The sequence below is a fragment of the Monodon monoceros genome, unplaced genomic scaffold (assembly GCF_005190385.1).
Source record: "Monodon monoceros isolate NGI ecotype Baffin Bay Population unplaced genomic scaffold, NGI_Narwhal_1 Super_Scaffold_7, whole genome shotgun sequence".
NCBI lineage: Eukaryota > Metazoa > Chordata > Mammalia > Artiodactyla > Monodontidae > Monodon > Monodon monoceros.
The window spans coordinates 104,199,946-104,213,402 of NW_021703784.1; the positions used below are offsets into that span (position 1 = coordinate 104,199,946).

A 13,457-nucleotide genomic window follows, 5' to 3' on the forward strand; every position below is an offset into this window, starting at 1 on the left:
TGACTTGCACTGGGGTGCGCTCCGGCGTAAGGTGTGTAGCCGTGACCTTCGGGAAGTGTCGGGCTCAGAACCTGGCACCCAGTAGACGCTCGATAACGGCCTTCGGTGTCCTCCGCGGCTGTAAGCGGAGAGTTGGGGGCAGCCCCCGAGGTGGAAGACGCTGCTCGGAAAGAGGACCAAAGCCCGGAGCCCGGTGCCGGAAGTCAGGAGCGGCGACTAGACCGAGGCTCACCCACCTGGGCGGGGCCGGGGGCGGGGCTTCTACTGTATCCAGTCAATCGGCGTCCGAGAGGCGAGCCCGCCCCCCTGAGGAGGCGGTGCTTGCACACTCGGCCGCCCCCTGGGCTCCTCCCCCGGGGGACGAGGCGGGGCGTGCCGGCGGCGCTCGGCGCTGACGCTGCGCCGACGCGCCCGACGTCGGGCACGTTGACGCCGGCGACGCGCAGCCGGGCCCGCTCCTCCTGTGCTCTGCCAGTGTCCGGCCGCAGGCCGGCCTTAGTGACTGGGGGCGGCGGGCCCGGGGCGGCGGGCGCGGGGCGGGCGGCGGGCGCGGGCTGTCTTCGTCGGGCCCCGAGCTCGCCTGGAGCGAGCAGCCGCCCGCGAGCCGCCGCGGAGCCTCCTCGCCCGCTCCCGCCGGCGAGCAAGGTAAGGGATAGGGGGACTGAAACAGGGTTGGGGCGGAGCGGGGCCCCGGGCGCCGGCGCCCTCCCCGCGGGGGCCGCGCGGCTGGTGAGTGTCAGCCCCGGGGGAAGGGTGTGCAGCGGGGCCCGGGGTCGCTGGGGCAGGGGGCGCTGCCCGCGGGACCCCCGGCGAACGGGCTCTCGGGGCCGTGCGCCCCCCCTCCCCGACCCCAGCGCCAGGTGACCCGCGCCCCCGGGGACCCTAGCGCTGGGCGCGGGGGCGAGGACCTGTGGCCGCAGGAAGTCCCGAGCCAGGCTGGGTTCCCGTGGTGAATCGTTCTCGCCACCCTGGCGTCCGGGCTGCTGCAGCACCGGGTGCGGGTGCGAGCGGGGTAGAGTCGTTGTCACTGTCAGGTGCGTGGTACGCGGTCCTGGGCATCTCCGTCCCGGGGGTCCGCCGAGCCCGGAACACCGGCGGCAGCCTCGGGAACCGGCGCCCTGCCCCTCGCCCCGTCATTATATTTGAGACACTTAGTAGCCTCTCGTAATCTCATCTTTCACTTTTCCTTCCTTCCTAGCCGTGCACGTCTGTCTCGACCTGCTGTATTTCCATTGTGGAATTTTTTTGGGGGGGGGGTCTGTTAATTTACGTAAGTTAGGTTGACTGACCAACCATTGCAGCCGTTGAAAAACACCTCTCGCGCCCTTAACGAGTCCAGTTCCGTTTATCGCTCACCAAATCCAGCCCAAGAATTCAGGGAGCCGTCAGTCCTTCCTAGGAGCTGACTGCACACATTCCTCTAAGATGCCTGATGGATTTTGTACTTGTCAGTTTTACTGGCTGTATGCTCCTTCTGTGCTTTTCCTGAAAAATGATTGGATGGCACGTGTTTTGACTTTCTCTCCCCCACCGGGAAATAGAAAGGAAAAAAAAAAAAGGTTACAGAAGCACACTTGTTTTCAACAACTAGAAAGTACAGCTTTGCAGAGAAAATGCCACAGGGTTTGTTCTTTATGTGAGGGTTGTCTTCTTTGGTCTTTACCCCTTCACTGGATTACTGTCAGTATTAAATGTCTTCATCTTGTGTGTTCTGGGCACTTTGTATATGCATGTGTATGTTTTCCCAGTTTTTTTCTGTACAGAGCATAGCAGTCAGATCTGGGAATAATGAGGCTGTCAGCCTTTCACTTATCAGCTACAGATAGCTATAAAGTTGCAGCTTTGTGGAAGCCTTTATTTTGCACCAGATGACTGTGGTCTGGGTCTTTCATTTCAAGATGATGTGCGAGGTGATGCCGACCATCAGTGAAGCAGAAGGCCCCCCAGGAGGAAGTGGGAGCCATGGGTCCAGCTCCCCTTCACAGCCAGATGCAGATTCACATTTTGAACAGTTGATGGTCTCCATGCTGGAAGAGAGGGACCGTCTCCTTGACACTCTGAGAGAGACCCAAGAAACGCTGGCATTAACCCAGGGGAAGTTACACGAGGTTGGTCACGAAAGAGATTCCTTGCAGAGGCAGCTCAATACTGCGCTTCCACAGGTATGGGTGATTTTCACCTGAGTTTTTTCTTAACGCTTTTTTGCGATGTTGAAATTTTTAGGTGTGTATTTTGCGTAATCACTTGTGAAATGGTGGTTCTGTTATTTGTAAGCCCCATATAGATAAAATTCCTGAGGATTAAACTTCTTAGTGAGAACAAACTCTAGTGTACCATAAAGTTCTGTAAAAACACCTTATTGCCCTTGTTCCCCTTTGGAGTGGCAGAAGGAACTGCCTAGATTTGGAATAGCGCTCCAGAGTTTTTGAAAAAGGGCCATGAAGTAACCAAGCTCTGTGGTGCCTTCCGTTTTGCTGTCTTAAGCTATTCCTTGCCTAAATGTGTATTTCCATGGGTTGTATTATGTGTTTCCAATTTCCTAATGAAATTTACTGGACAAATAGGATTGATTTCACAGGAAAAATATTTCTACAGTCCACCTTTCTCAGAACACCGGTGTTTTGTAAATCGGGTTTGTTTTAGGGGATAGAAGACTGGAGATGGATTCCTTTGGCGCTTTCTCTTTGGCAGATGAGAATTACAAAGCTTACGGTCACACTGAAGTTTTTCATCTAAGGATCTTGTGTTTGGAGCAGCGTTTCAAGGCCTTTTCTTGTGGAGCCGAGTGAGGGTCTAATGATAGGAGCAGGGAGAGGGTGTCAGCTAGAAGAGTGTGCGCTGGGTGGCACAGAGCACAGTGGGAGATGCGTGTGTTACTTGGGTGTTTACGAGCTGTGTAGGTGCCATTTTACCTATTCATATAGGTGCCTTTATGGTGCTTTCAGGTGGACATGAATAAGCACGCATTCATTCTCTCAGGATGGGTCTGCAGTGGTAAATTAGTAAATGAATAATTACTAGCTTTAATGCATTTCTGGGCTTTAGTCATTATTCTCCTGAAAGATTGGTAAGCTCAACATTTGGATTTCCTTTTTAGCAACAATAATTCGACGTCAGTGCTGTAATGTTCTGTCTTTGTCAATTTGAGAATCATTAAGTTTTTTCTCATTTGAATCTTGTAAATTACCAAGTTTATTTGGGTCAGATTTTATTACCACAAGCTTAGAAGGGTTGGCCGAATTATGTTTTACTGGGATTTTATTGTAGTATTTGTAAATCTTTTCAGTGCTTTGGGGTTTTTTGTTTCGTTTTGTTTCTTTCGTAGCTGTATTTGTCTTCTTGTAATTTGAGGTACATACACTGAAGTGTAGTTTTTTGAAAGGATGAGCACAAGGGATTTGTAACAAGTAAGGGACAGGAGTTTTGTAAAGTCCAGTCTCATGCAGTGGAGGTTGTCACACCAGCCAGTGGGACAGTCGCTCAGTGATTTGTTGCTAGCTGCTGCTCCGTGTTGTAGCCTGGAAATGCCTTGTTGAGTGGAGGATGTGATGACGTCACCAGCTCACCTCGCCACCTGAGCACCTGAGTCCAGCGTTTTAGAAACACAGGAGCCATTAAGTAAACATTTTTTGGATCCTTCCCTTTCTTGGCATTTGTCTTCTGTTTGGTGGCTAATTGTGTGACCAGGTAGGCGTGTGAATAAACTCCTGCCAGATTATGTAGGCAAGTAATAGTGTACTTAAGAAAAACTTAACTGTAACAGAACATACGTCAGAAAAATTCACAAATCATAAGTGTACATCGCAGTGAATTTTTCATTAAGCAAACACACTCTTGTAACCACTGCCCAGACCAAGAAATAGAACATTACCAGGCTTCCCAGAAGCCCCCTCCCACCCACTCCCAGTAATTGTCTCCCAGAGCTAACTGTGGTCTCGACTTTCTGCCGTTGATTAACTTGGCATGTTCTTGACTTTGTGTAAATGAAATAAAGTAACGTGTATATTTTACTTCTTGGTTCTTTCACTCAGCATTATCTTTGCGAGCTCTATCCATGTAGCCTTGTTCGTTCTCATTTCCTATTTAATAACCCAGTGTATGAATGTACCGTAATGTATTCTTCCTGTTGTTCATGGGTATCTGGGTTGTTTCTAGTTTTTACAAATGCTGCCCTGAATGTTCTTACTTGCTTTTTGGTACAGATATGTGTGTGTTTCTGTTAGGTGTGTTCAAAGGAGTAGCACTGCCAGGTGATGGAGTATGTTCAGCCTTAGTAGGCTCTATCCAAGGTGGTGGTCGTGACCGTTGTCCTACCTCCCACAGTGTGTGAGCCGTTGGTTGTTCTGACCCTCGGTATCGGCAGTTCTTTGGTTGTAGCTGTCTGGTGGTGTTGAGCGGTAGGAACTCAGTGGGGTGGGGACTTGCTCCCTGATGGCCAGTAAACATCCCTGGCGTTCGTTGGCCATTTGCTTACCTTCTTTGGTGAAATAATTGTCTTTTGCCCATTTCTTGATTGGGTTGTCTGTTGTTTCTTACTGATTTGAAGGAGTTCTTTTTATATATTCTGAGTACATATATGTATGGCAGGTTTTTTTTTGGGGGGGGTGTTTGCCTTTTCACTTTCTCAGTGGTGTCTTTTAAAAAGCATAATTTTTTATTTTCATGTACCCCAGGTGATCAATCTTTTCAGTAATATTTAATGAGCTTTGTGTTCATTGAAAGATATCATCACGAAGTTGCATGAAGATGTTATCCTGTAAAAGCTTTATTGTTTTATCTTTTACATTTAGATCTGTAATCCATCTGAAACTGATTTTTGTTTATTGTGTGAGATAGGGGCCAGGCTTCCTTTTTTTTTTTTTTTCTTCCTTTAAGTGTATGGCTATCCAGTTGTAATTCATTAAAAAAAGCATCCTTTCCCCAGTGTGCTGCAGTGTCATCTCTGTTGTAAATCAAGTGACCGTAAGTGTATGGGTCTGTTTCTGGACTCCCCTCTGCTCCATTGATCTTTTTGTCTCTTTTGCACAAATGCAACTTTATCTAAATTACTGTAAATTTAGTCAGTCTTCATATCTGGTAATTTAAATCCTACACTTGAGCCATTATTCAGTATTGCCTTGGCTAATCTTGACCCTTTGCATTTTCAGATAAATTTTAGAATCCACTAGGCTGTCTTTCCCCTGAAAATGTGCCGGGATTTTAATTGAGGTTGAATTTAATTTGTAGACCAGTGCGGGGAGAAATGACGTCTTTTTAATATTGTTCTTAGAATCCATGAACACAGTATATATAGTCCTCCATTTATTTAGATCTTCTTTAATTTGTCTTAAAAGTTTACAGTTTTCTGTATGTCTTATGCATGTTTAATTAGATATCTCATATTTTTGATGCCATTATAAATTACTAGTATGTAGAGATAGAATTAATTTTTCTGTATTCACTTGCTAAATCCAATTATTTCTAGTAATAATTCTTGTATTTTCTATGTATACACTGTTATGTCTGCAGATAAGTTTCTTTTTTTTCTTTCCAGTTGCTGTAACCCTTTTTCTTTTTCTTGCCTTATTGTACTGGCTAGGATCTCCAATATAGTGGTGAACAGCAGTAATGAGAATAAATATCCTTGTCTCATTCCCAGTATCAGAGGAAAAGCTTTCACTATTTCACCATTACATATGATATTTACTGTAACTTTTCTTTAATTTTTTAAAAAAATTTATTTATTTTACTTATTTCTTTGGCTACTTTGGGTCTTCGTTGTTGCGTGTGGACTTTCTCTAGTTGTGGTGAGCAGGGCCTACTCTTCACTGCGGGCTTCTCACTGCAGTGGCTTCTCTTGTTGTGGAGCACAGGCTCCAGGCACACGGGCTTCAGTAGTTGTGGCATGCGGGCTCAGTAGTTGTGGCTTGCGGGCTCTAGAGCACAGGCTCAGTAGTTGTGGTGCATGGGCTTAGTTGCTCCGCGGCACGTGGGATCTTCCCGGACCAGGGCTCGAACCCATGTCCCCTGCATTGGCAGGTGGATTCTTAACCACTGCGCCACCAGGGAAGCCCTACTGTGGCTTTTTTGTAGATATTTTTATGAAAATATGAAAAATTTCCTCTAAGTTTGCTAAGAGTTTTTTAAAATCATGAATTAAAATTATTATATTAAATTTTCTTAAGTATATTTTCTGCAAATTTTAAAACAATCAAGTGATTTTTCTTTTATGTGGTGATTTAACTTTTTAAAAAATTTTGTGATTCTAGAATAATCCCAACCTGATATTGATGTATTCTCCTTTGGTTGGATTTTATTTGTTAATTTTGTTTAGGATTATTGCATCTGTATTCAAGGTCTGTAATTTTACTTTCTTATACTTCTTGTCCTTGTTGGGTTTTGGTATCAAGGTTATGCTCGTCTCATAAAACAAGGTGGAAAGTGTTCCTTTTTTACCCCCAGGAGAGTTCCTGTGAGATTGGTGTTTTCTTTCTTAGATTTTTTGGAAGAATTGATTGGCAAAACCAGCTGGTGTAGGATTTTCATTAAGGGATGGCTTTTAATTTCAGATTTAATTATTTACATGGAAATAGAATTTTTCTGATTTTATATGTCTTCTTGTGTCTGTTTAGGTAAAGCATTTTCCCCCTGCTAGGAATTTATTCAGGCCACCCAAACTTTCCAATTAGTAAGTGTAAAGGGGTTCATAATATCCCCTTTAAAAGATACTTGATACTGGTAATTTGTGCTTTGTCTCTTTTTCTTAATCAGTCTCTCTAGGGGTTTATCAATTTTATCAGTCCTTTCAAAGAACCAACTTTTGGCTTTACTGATTTTTTTTAAAATTTCATATTTGTTCTCTATTTCCTTATTTTCTGCTCCTTTTTCTTCCATTTGCTTTGTGTTTCGTTTGCTATTCTTTTCTCTGGTTTCTTGGGATAGATGCTTAATTGATTTTTAGCCTTCTTTCTTTTCCAGTATATGTGTTTAAGGCTATAAGTTACCCTCTAAACACCATTAGCTGCATCCCACAGATTTGAATAAGCCAAACTTTCATTTATCTTTTATGTAAAAGTATTTTCTAATTTTCATTGTGTTTTTAAAAATTATTATTTAAAAAAATTTTGAAGAAGTGTGTCGTTTAACTTCCCAATGTTTGGGGAGGCTTTTCTCGTTATCTTTTTGTTGATTTCTAGCTTAATTCCATGAAGATCCCTATCTTAGTCTTTTTGGGCTGTTGTTATAAAATACCGTAGACTAGCTGACTTATAAACAATAGAAATTTATTTCTCATAGTACTGGAGGCTGGGAAGTCCCAAGATCAAGGTGCCGGCAGATTCCATGTTTGGTGAGTCCTGTTTCCTGGTCCCTAGATGTCCAGCTTCTTCTCACTGTCCTCCCCGGGCGGACGGGGGCAAGGGAGCTCATTGCACTTAGGACCTAATCCCTCGCAGAGTCCGTGCCTCCTAATACCATCGCCTTGGGGGGGATGAATTTTGAGGGGGCATAAACTGTCTATCTACTGCAATCCCTAAAGATACCCTGCATTATTTCAATCCTTTGAAATGAGTTGAGCTTTCCTAATGGCCCAATACACATTCATTTTGTTAAGTGTTCCTTGGGCACTTGAAAGCAATGCGTATCAGTGGGAACGCAGTATTCTGTGTGTATCAGTTAGATCAGGTTTGTTAATCATGTAATTCAGATTCTGGTAGCCACATTAAATAAAGTAGAAATAGGTGAAATTAATTTTAATATATTTTATTTAGCACAGATATCCAAAATATTATCATTTCAGTGTGTAATCAACATGAAAAAAACTAATGAAATATTTTACGCTCTTTTTTTCGTACTAAGTCTTTAAAATCCGCTGTGCGTTTCCTGCTTGCAGCACATCTCAGTGTGGAGCAGCCACGCTTCAAGCATCACTGCCTCATAGCTGCACGTGACTGCATACTGGACAGCCCCGTTCTACTGAGAGATGCATCTTAAAGGCTCCCACTGTGACGATGAATTTGGCTGTTTCTCCTTTTCTACTTCTCTCCGTTTTTATGTGTTGATATTTTGAGATTACGTTATTAGGTACATTCAAATTTAGAATTCTCCTCGCTAGATTGAACTTGTATCATTATGAAATTTTCCTTTTTATCCCTAGTAACGCTTCTTACTTCAGACACTATTTGACAGTGATATCTGCACATCAGTTTCCTGTCCGTGTTTGCCTGGGTATCTTTTCCTTTCGCCTGATTGTGATCTTGTATCTTAACATGTACCTCTGTGAATAGTGTGTAGTTTTTATTTTGATCAGTTTGATAGTTTTTCTCTTTTAATTAGAGTATTTGCTCTATTTAAATGTAATTGCAGTATTTCAGTTTATAGGTACAGTGTTACTATTTGTGTTCTGTTTGTCCCACCTATTCTGTGTCCTTTCTCTCTTACCTTCTTTGAGAAGTATGAAGTGTTTTTAACTCTGTGTTCCTGTGTCGGTTGTCGGATATACAGTCGCAGACACAGGGCGTGTTTTACAGTTCAGCCTAGGTCCGTGCCTGCCTTTACTGCCCCCCTGACACTGCTGTTTGCTTTGACACTCAAACTGCACTGAACGCCCTCCCACCTCCTGTGTCACTGCTGTGATACTTTAACATTTTAGATATATTTTTGGCATTATCATCATTGTTTTGTACAGTTAATATTGTGATTTATTCTCATAGTTACCCTTTTTGTTGCTTTTCACTTGTTTTTTCATATTTCTGTCAGAGACTTCTTTTTCTCGAAGAACTACTTCAATATTTTTTTAGTTCATGTCTGTGGGTGATGAGTTGTCTCATTTTCCTGAGACGTCTTTATTTTGCCTTCACTTTTTAAAAATAAATTTATTTATTTTTATTTTTGGTTGTATTGGGTCTTTGTTGCTGCACGCGGGCTTTCCCTAGCTGCAGCGAGCAGGGGCTACCCTTCCCCGTGGTGCGCAGGCTCCTCATTGCGGTGGCTTCTCCTGTTGTGGAGCACGGGCTCTAGGCGTGAGGGCTTCAGTAGTTGTGGCTCACAGACTCAGTAGTTGTGGCGCATGGGCTTTGTTGCTCTGCGGCATGTGGGATCTTCCCGGACCAGGGCTCGAACCCGTGTCCCCTGCATTGGCAGGCGGATTCTTAACCACTGCGCCACCAGGGAAGTCCCTATTTCACCTTCACTTTTTTTTTTTTTTTTTTTGCCGTACGTGGGCCTCTCACTGCTGTGACCTCTCCCATCGCAGTGCACAGGCTCCGGACGCGCAGGCTCAGCGGCCATGGCTCACGGGCCCAGCCGCTCCGCGGCATGTGGGATCTTCCCGGACCGGGGCACAAACCCGCGTCCCCTGCATCGGCAGGTGGACTCCCAACCACTGCGCCACCAGGGAAGCCCTTGCCTTCACTTTTGAAGAATGTTTTTGTTGGGTATAGAATTCCAGGTTGGTGGTTATTTGTTTTTCAGCATTTTATAGATGCCAATCCCTTATCTTCTGACTTCCTTTTTCGGAAAAGTCAGCTCTCAGTGTTGTTGTGCCATTAAAGGCAGTGCCGTTTTTCCTCTGGGCACTTTAACATTTTCTTTTTGCCTTAGACACCAGAAGAACTGCTGAAAACCAATGTGTGGTTTTCTTGGTTGAGTCAATGGCTTGATTCTTAAACGAACTTTGACCATTATCTTTATAGGTGTTTCTTATTCCCCTTCCTGTCTCTCCTCCACTGTGAGGAGCCCCATTTATATGTACACTAGATCTTTTTAACAGTGTCCTGTGGTGTCTTTTGGGCTCCTTGGATAGACTTTTTTTCCTCTAACTTCTATTTTTTTTTTAAACTAATCCATCCTTCAGTTCATTGATCCTCTCTTCAGCTGTGTCCGATTTGATGTTAAGCCCATAGATTGAGTTCTTAAATTCAATCACTGTTATTTTCAAGTTCTAGAATCCATTTGGATTTTTGGAAAATTTTCCTTTTGTCAAGTATATTTTTGAACAGTTGAAGTTTGCATCTGATAACTCTAGCGTATGGGTCCCCTCCGGATCTGTTTCTATTTCTGTTCTTTTTTCCTTCTGGTCCTATTCGTTGTTACACCCGTTTTTGTTTTTTTAGTTGAGTGTTGGACATTATGTGTGAAAAACTGTAGAGGTTCTGGGTGATGCTGTCCTCCTTCAGAGTTTCCTGTGACGCAGACCCAGGGTAGGGTCACAGCTCTTGGTTCAGTCGGGGGCTCAGTGACTGGAGGCTGGGAGTCCTTGTAAGCCTCAGGCTCAGCTGCCTTCACCCACCTTCCCGCCCCCCCCAGGGTGGAGCCCTGCAGGGTCTCCTCTGGAAGCTTCCCAGGGCCCCTCCTTGGCAGGTCCTGAGCACCAGGAGGCTTTACTGCAGCTCAGCTGCCCAGCCCATTTGAGTAGAGTGCTGGGCTCATTTTCTGTGCCCCCCTTTTCTCGGGGAGCTTGGTGCCTAAAGTCCTGGCTGACTTGTCAGGCCTGTACTAGAATGTTTGTCTTCCCAGCCTTATGGAACTGTCCAGAGCTCTGTTAGCTAGTACCCTCTGCTTGCCTTTTCACTGCGTTTTCTTCCCAGAGTCAGCATGGGCAGATGCCCCGAGGGAGGGAGCGCCCCTCTCAGTCTCCCGCTCCCTCACTGGGTTTCCCTTTTCTTTGGAGTCTTGTACCCTCCAGTTTTGGCTGCCTCAGTACCTCTTTGATGCCTTCAGACAGACTTTAAAAATGTATTTTATTTAGCTTTTCTAGTTCTTGGCGGGCTGACCTACAAGCTGCTCACGTACATAACTGGAAGTGGGGGAGTAACTGGTGTGTTCTCTCCATCTGAAGCAACACGTAATAGTAAATATATTTGATCATCTCTATTTGATGCAGGAGAACAAGAACCACTGGTCCTTGCTTAGTCCCCACTATTCCGTTTCTAGTCAGAATCCCCAGTTTGCCCATGCTCGGCCACTTGAACTTGGAAGAGGATGGAGCAAGCGGCCCACTCCCCCTGGAGACAGAGGACCTGCACTCTGGCTCCTCTCGCGGCCATTGTCCCAGCCCCCCACTGGTCTCCCCTCTTCCCCTTGCCCTGTGCCAGCCTGGCGGTGATGACGGGCTGGCGGTGGCAGAGGAGAAGGGTAAGGAGGTGGGAGGGGTTATGTGACCTTTGTTCTATGAATTGATCACATGTGGGTTTTCTTTTTCAGTGTTTAAAAAAATTACTGCTTTTAGTCTTCCTTTCAATTTCATTTTAAAGTTGAAAATGAAGATTTTATTCTCAAAGTTGAGTGTAGTGATTTTACAGTCTTTTTGAAAGCAACAGTTGAGATTTTAAAAAGACGTCTCAGAGAACTCCAATATACAGAACCGAGAAAAGAGAATGTGTTCAGGTTGAGTTGTGGGCAGAACCCCAAACTGTGCCGCCACCTCTCCCAGAGCTAATTCCTGAGACTGGTGGATATAGGACTCCAAACACCCTAAGGACTAAGGTCCTAAAATCACAACGTAGTCTGCCTGTGTCAGGAGTGTTGGTTGTCACAGCAGAGGTTTGGGCTGAGCGGGGAGCAGTGTAGCCTGTGCCGGGGGATCGGAGCGCAAGGAGGCTGGAAGTGCAGCCCAGCCAGGAGGGTAAGGGGACGGGAGACGATGCGGGACGGAGGAAGGGGTGACACCTGGTGGGGTCTGAGGGGCTGCGGCCGTCAAGGCTCGGGCGGGGATGCCCCTGAACGTCTGCGATGCCCCCTCCACGGCCCCAGTTACCTGGCAGCCGAGGGCCGAGGTCGAGAGGCTCTGGTGGGAAGAATCCCCAGCCTGTCTCAAGCACCGCTGAGTTCACGGCGGGCTCCAGCCCTCCACTGGGGGTTCGCTGTCAGTGCCCCTACCAAGGTTGGGTCAGCGCTGCTGAGCTGGAGTGAGTGAGTCAGGCAGGGAGGACTGACCTCAGAATCAGAGTGAGGTCAGAGTAGCTCAGTGGCTCCTCTTCCAGGGTGGGTTCTAGGGATGCCCTTGACTTTAGGTGGGGCCTTTCCAGTGAGCTTTTTCAGTTGGTGGAGGTGGCAAAACCCCTCTCAGAAGACCATGGGTATTTCTAGTGTTTTTGGTTTCTGAAACAGTTAATACTGTATCCTTTCAAAGTAGTGTTTGAGCACGGGCGCCTTCCGCCTTCGGCACACACTCACTGCACTGTTGAGCAGAGCCCTCCGGTCTCCGTGGAGCCCCTTGTGACTGAGTTGGTTCCGGGTTCTGGGCTCCTGGGAGACCGTGGCAGAGGCAGAGCTATATGCAGCCATTTCGTCTCCAGATAGCGGTGAGAGTGGTCACAGTGGTGAGAGTGGGATAGGGGTGATAGTGGTCGTAGTGGTCATAGTGGGATAGTGGTCATAGTGGTCATAGTGGTGATAGTTTTGGCCTCAGTGGGGAAGGATTGACACCATCTGGTTGAAGGTTGTAAGAGGCCATGCTGGTGCTGTGTGGAGGATGGGTGGGGCGGGGCTAGAAGGGATGGGGAAGAAACCACTGGCTGAGGAGTCATTGGGGTGCATGGGTTGAGCTGTAGAGTCAGTACTTTAGGCAAAAGTTTTAAACCCCTTGACATCACCCATCTTACAAAGCACAGAACAACGTATGTAATATTTTAATGAAGTATACATACTGCTTATGTGTATAATGCATACACTAATGCTCACTGAGCGCCTGTTCTGTGTCAGGCGCTGTTCTAGGTGCTGAATACTCAGTATGTAGAAGGGTCACGTGGCCCAAGATCTCCTTATTTGTGCAAAGAGAAATAGAATGAAAGACTCCGTGTAGTTCAGTTTGACCAAGTTTGACGCGTGGACAGAACCGCAGCAGAAGCAGCGGCTGGTGCTGGGTGTCTGCACAGGAGGACTCGGCCCGGTGGCTTTCCTCACGTTTCCACGACCCTCTGTCCTCCCCACTCTACTGCTTGAGCTCACACACACATCCTCGCCTGGCACACCTCCATTTGGGTGGACTTTGGGCCTCTCGAATTCAGCATGGGCCCAAACCAGCTTTTCCCCACGTCTGTCCCTCCTCCCGAGATGGTACAGTTTTCTGCCGAGTCAGGTGGTCAGAAAGCAAGGAGACCGCTTGTCTCACCCTCCTAGTCTCCAGGCCCTGTAGGAGGCACCTTTCCTGTCTTTCGGACGCTGCCTCTGAGGTCCGCTGGCGAGGTCTGGACCCTCTTCTTCCACCAGGTTGATTCAAGGAGGGGTTGACCCCAGCGACCTCTCTGTCCCCCGCCCCCTCTCTGTCCCGCACCAGCCATACTGGGTTGTAGGTCATTCCTCACAGGAGATGTTCTGTTTTCCTGCAGTTTCTTTGTAAATATGCTGTTCCGTCAGAGAAGAAGGCCCTTGTTCTTACCCTGCCTCCTGCTTGCTAGCTCTTAGCGCTAGCTACTGCTGAGTACTTTGGTAGCTAACTCTTTTGGAGAGCCAGTTTGGCCCTGTGTAGAAAGATCCTC

At 46.5% G+C, this 13,457-nt stretch overlaps 1 protein-coding gene across 1 annotated transcript in view; it reads left to right on the forward strand.

Moving 5' to 3' along the window:
- The first annotated feature begins 529 nt into the window (after positions 1 to 529).
- Positions 530 to 13,457, forward strand: part of PPFIA1 (PTPRF interacting protein alpha 1) — a 92,929-nt gene continuing 80,001 nt past the window's right edge. The window contains exons 1-2 of the mRNA XM_029207500.1: positions 530 to 645; positions 1,899 to 2,162. Coding sequence (XP_029063333.1) covers positions 1,899 to 2,162 — 264 coding nt within the window. The 5' untranslated portion in view covers positions 530 to 645. The remainder of the gene's footprint in view (positions 646 to 1,898; positions 2,163 to 13,457) is intronic.